This window comes from Heliangelus exortis, chromosome 24 (genome assembly GCF_036169615.1).
Source record: "Heliangelus exortis chromosome 24, bHelExo1.hap1, whole genome shotgun sequence".
Lineage (NCBI taxonomy): Eukaryota > Metazoa > Chordata > Aves > Apodiformes > Trochilidae > Heliangelus > Heliangelus exortis.
The window spans coordinates 4,788,141-4,792,657 of record NC_092445.1 but is presented as its reverse complement, the minus strand read 5'-3'; the positions used below and the strand labels follow the sequence as shown (position 1 = coordinate 4,792,657).

The 4,517-nt window shown below is 57.3% G+C and overlaps 1 protein-coding gene across 2 annotated transcripts; it reads left to right on the top strand.

The window, feature by feature from the left end:
• Nucleotides 1-185: 185 nt before the first annotated feature.
• Nucleotides 186-3,642, top strand: NCDN (neurochondrin). Of its 2 annotated transcripts, XM_071767637.1 has the most exons (7): nucleotides 186-369; nucleotides 638-1,618; nucleotides 1,708-1,934; nucleotides 2,077-2,301; nucleotides 2,473-2,615; nucleotides 2,913-3,059; nucleotides 3,224-3,642. In XM_071767637.1, the coding sequence occupies exons 1-7, from the start codon at nucleotides 268-270 to the stop codon at nucleotides 3,340-3,342; spliced, it is 1,944 nt and encodes a 647-aa protein (XP_071623738.1). In that variant the 5' UTR covers nucleotides 186-267; the 3' UTR covers nucleotides 3,343-3,642. The 2 variants fall into 2 exon arrangements, with proteins under 2 accessions (XP_071623738.1, XP_071623737.1); XM_071767636.1 differs by having other exon boundaries at nucleotides 2,913-3,642.
• The last annotated feature ends 875 nt before the right edge of the window (nucleotides 3,643-4,517 follow it).

Genomic DNA, 4,517 nt, shown 5'->3' with positions numbered 1-4,517 from the left:
CCGGTGGGTACCGGGGCTCGGAGCCGCCCGTCCCGGATCAGAGCGGCCCGGGGCGGGGCGGGGCCGCCCTCCCGCAGGCAGCGGCCCCGGGGAGGCAGCGCAGCCACAGGTGATTCGCCCACAGGCCGAGCGGAGGCGGTGGCTTCGGGGACATCCCAACAAGGAGGAAGGCGATTGGTCCGCGGCGAGGCGGCGAGGCGAGGATTGGCCGAGAGGCGAGGAGGCGGGCGGCACGGGAGTGAGGGAAGCGGCGGGAGAGCCCCGGGAATGGCCTCGGGCAGCGGGGACGGAGAGGCCACACTGAGGCGGTGCCTCGGTGCGCTCCGAGAGGCGAGGGACGACAACGAGCAGTTCGCAGCTCTGCTGCTGGTGAGGGAGCGCTGCGGGGCCGCGCCGATCCCTCGGGAAGGGGCAGGGGGGAGGCGAGCCCGGGCGGGGGTTGCAGCCGTGACCGGGGCGGTGCAGGGCCTCGGGGCTCAGTCAGTGAGGTGCGGGGAGCCTCGTCTGGCTCGGGGTGTGCTGTGGTACCTTGGTACAGCTCTGGGTCAGCACCGAGACCGAGTGACCTGCTGAGCGGTTACGGGTTCAGCTCAGGTTTCTGATTTTCCCACGTTTGATCCCCTGCTTTCCCTTCCAGGTGACCAAAGCGGTCAAAGCTGGAGAATTAGACGCCAAGACCCGCCGCCAGATCTTCGATGCAATTGGATTCACGTTTCCCAATCGGCTGCTGAGCTCCAGGCAGCCCCCGGCCGGGTGCCCCCCACACACCTTCAGGGCTCTGGGCCTCACACTCCTGGCCTGTTTCTGCACCGATCCAGAGCTAGCCGGTCACTCCCAGATCCTGAACAAAATCCCAACCTTCAATGACATCCTGGTTTCCCCCGGCAATCCCGAGTCCATGGTGGATGATGCATACCAGTGCCTGAGTGCTGTCCTGGCCACCACCAGAGGCCCCAGAGAACTGGTGACCAAAGGGACTGTGCCTGCCCTCTGCCAGGCCTACATCAGTTGCAGCCATGGCTCTGCCCGTGCCTTGACACTGCTGGTGGGGCTGTTGGCCCTGGCAGAGGCAAGGTGCTGGCAGAGAGATGCTCCACACCTCCTGGCCCTGCTCAGCAAGCTCTCGGATGATTTCCTCAAGGCTGAAGACATGACCAAATTTGAGCTGTGTGAAGTTCTGCCTCGCTTCATCCCCCTGTCACCACCACTCACACAGGACTCTCAGGGCTCTGAGTGCCTCCACAGGCTTTACAGAGGGTTGGCTGACATCTTGGGCAGTAAACTCAGCCACAGGCAGCGGGACCCTGCTCTGAAGCTTGCTGCCTGCCTCGTGCAGGCCTGTGGATCAGAGTGGATCCCAGCAGGGAGTGCTGGGAGCAAGTTTTTGGCTTTGCTGGTGAACTTGGCCTGTGTGGAGGTCCGCCTGACCTTGGAAGAGCCAGATCCCTTGGAGGTGGAAGGGAAAAAAGAAGTGGTAACAGCCTGCTATGTCCTTATTGAGATGGGGATCCAGGAGTGCCTGAAAGAAGAGAAGCCACTTCTAGAAGAGGAGCAGAAAATGCAGCTCATGAGGATTATGGAGGAGGCTTTTGGAGCTGTGATATTCTACTTGAGACAGGTAATCCACTGTGGGCTTTTTACCTGCAGTAGCTCAAGAGAAAAATAGCCCTAATGTTTCATTTTCTGTCTGCTTTCTTCTCCATGCAGGTTAAACAGGAGGAGCTACAAGATCCTTTCATATTTGCTTCTGTTCGAATCCTTGGGGCCTGGATGGCAGAGGAGACATCCTCCCTCAAGCAGGAGATCTGTGAGCTCTTGCCTTTCCTTGTTCATTATTCCAAGAAGCTTTTTGAGGAGGGCAGCCCAGCTGCAGGACTGCCCCAGCCACAGCTGCTCAGCCCCGAGGGCTCTGCCTTACCCCGGGATGCTCTGAGGTTTGTCTTTTAAGCACAGGTTTGATCCATTTTAGCACCAACCTGCTAGAATATTCCCCTGCTTCCCAGTTCCACGCCTCTTCTTGGGAAGTTGGATGCAGATCCATTCCACCTCATGTTTCCAATTTCTTTCTGCTTCCAGATTGCTGCTCCCTGGCTTTTGCCACCTAACAGCAGAGGACAGGCCCCGGGACATCCTCATCTCAGCAGGGGCCCCAGCACTGCTGTGTGAGTACTTCCTCCATCAGTGGGAGGTGCTGACCACCGAGTCCAAGTCCCTGACTCCTCTGACCAGCACTGAGATGAGTTTGCAGACTTTGTGTGGGATTTTCCTCAACCTTGTTGTGACTGCCCCAGACCTCGTCAGGTAACGGAGCCGCGGGAGCTTGCTGCAAGATTGTCGGTGGGAAGAGAGAGGGTGGATGTCCCCTTTTCAACACCAATCACACTTCTTGTTGCTGCATTTAACCTTGACATTTTCAGGTGCTTCTGGCTCTGCTCAGGAAACGTGTGTCACAGCATTTGCTTTCTTCTCTAGGCGAGACAAAACCTTTTCCTCCTTGATGGACGTGTTGCTGAAGTCTCTTCCACTGCTGCTGCCCCAGAAAGATCACCTGGTCCTGGCAGCCAACTTTGCTACTCTGGGCCTGATGATGGCCAGGATCCTCATGAGCTCAGCAGGTAACAAAATATCCCAGTGGCAGAGCTGCAGGTTGCCCTGCAAGTGCAGACACTGGGACTGGAGAAAGCAAATCCAAGGGTAAATGGCTCCAGTTTCTGTCACTGGAAAAGTGACAAACCCGAAAACCTAGAGGAGCAAGGAATTCAGCATGCCAGCGGGCTGGGATTAAGGGATTTCTAAGGCAGGAGGATGGTGTTCTGCTCTCCCTGAAAGCCCTGCTGCAGGCAGAGCCCTGGAGGGTCTCTCCTTTAGCTGAGCAAGCTCTGTATCCACTCATCCATTCCTTTCTCTCCCAGTTCTCCAGGGGACGCCTCCCGCCAAGGAGTTTTTCAGCGCCGCCATCCTCTTCCTCTCACAAGCCCACACCACCCAGGCAGACCCCGGGCAGGAGGGCTTGGTTGCAGCCCTGTCACCTGCCTACGTGGGTGCCTGGCCTGACGTGGGTGAGCTCTGGTTCCTGGGAATGCAGGCCCTGGCTGCCTGTATCCCACTGCTTCCCTGGCTGCCTGGAGCCGTGCTGCAGGCGCGGTGGCTGCAGAGCCTCTCGGAGCTGCTGACCCGCATCGCCCCGGCCTCGCTGGATTTTGAGCTCATTGCTGCTTTCCAGGGGGTGTTGGTGGAGCTGGCCAGAGCCAGCAAGCCCTGCAGGGACCTGATCCTGTCACACCATGGCACGGAGTGGGCCAACCTGTACGGTATGGCAGCTTTGGAACAGTGTTTGTCTGAGCAGTGAGGACTGGGAGCACCCCTGGGCTGGGAAATGAAGCCAGACACCTGGACAAGATCTGTTCCACGTTTCTCCTGCATCCTTTGCTGCCAGATGGGGACAAAAAAACGCCAAAACAACATATAAATGACCAAACTTTTTTCAGCTGGAGTAGTGCAGCAGAACTCAGCAGGATTTGCACTATCTACAACCTGACGTGCAGAGCTGCCTCAGATTCACTTCAACACCTGATTCACCTTCTGTCAGTATTTCCTTTTTAAAACACATTAAAGATGTTTTCTGTTGCTTTGTTTTTAAAACTCCTGCAGTGCTGGGCTTTATTTCTGCCTAGAGCCCTAGAGGGTTGCCTGATACTCCCAGTTTTCTTACACCCCTTCAGCATGTCACCTTATTTTCTGTCCAAGGCCTGCACAGGTTGGCAGAGTCACTTGGCACTGCTCCACAGCAGCAAATTTACCAATAGTAGAGTGAGTAACTGTAACTTGGCACAACCCTGTCCCCTGCTGGGGTGACTGTCACCAAGGCCCTTTTGCTGTGCAGGGACACCATTTCCTTGCTGGTATCCGTGACTGGCACCATCATCCCACAGTCCTGCCTACAAAACTTTCACAACCCCACTTGTTCTTGCCTGCCAGCACCTACACAAGGCACGAGGGTGTGTGTTGGCTCAGGATTCCTCTGGCTGCGGGGATGGGATGTATGGGGGGCAGTTTTAACACCCTTGGGCTCTGGGAGCTGCCCGGGTGCAGGCGGCTTCGGGGAGCGTTTCCACCAGGTGTCAGTCGAGGAGTTCTTTGGGAGCAGCCTCCTGGCCGGAGCCTGGCGCTCAGCACTCGTGCTGCGGGGGCTATGGGTTCGTCTGATGGCGAGGAAATGGAGCGAGGAGCTGCCTCAAAGGCAGGGCTGAGTCTGGGGGCGTTCCTGCTCTCTGCCGTATTTTTAGCTCGCTGCTCACACAGCACACACAATCCTTACACAGCCGGAGAGGAGGCGCCTGCTCTTGTTCAGGAAAAGTCTCTCTCTGACCTTTCCAGCTTTGCCCTGAAAAGTTTGATGCAAGTCAGGACAAAGGTGGGTGCTACCAGAGGAAAGCCAAGGAAGCAAATGAGCTTCCTGGCCCTGGAAAGGAGCAGAGCTCTGCCCCAGCGTGGGCTGGCAGAGGCTGCCAAGAACA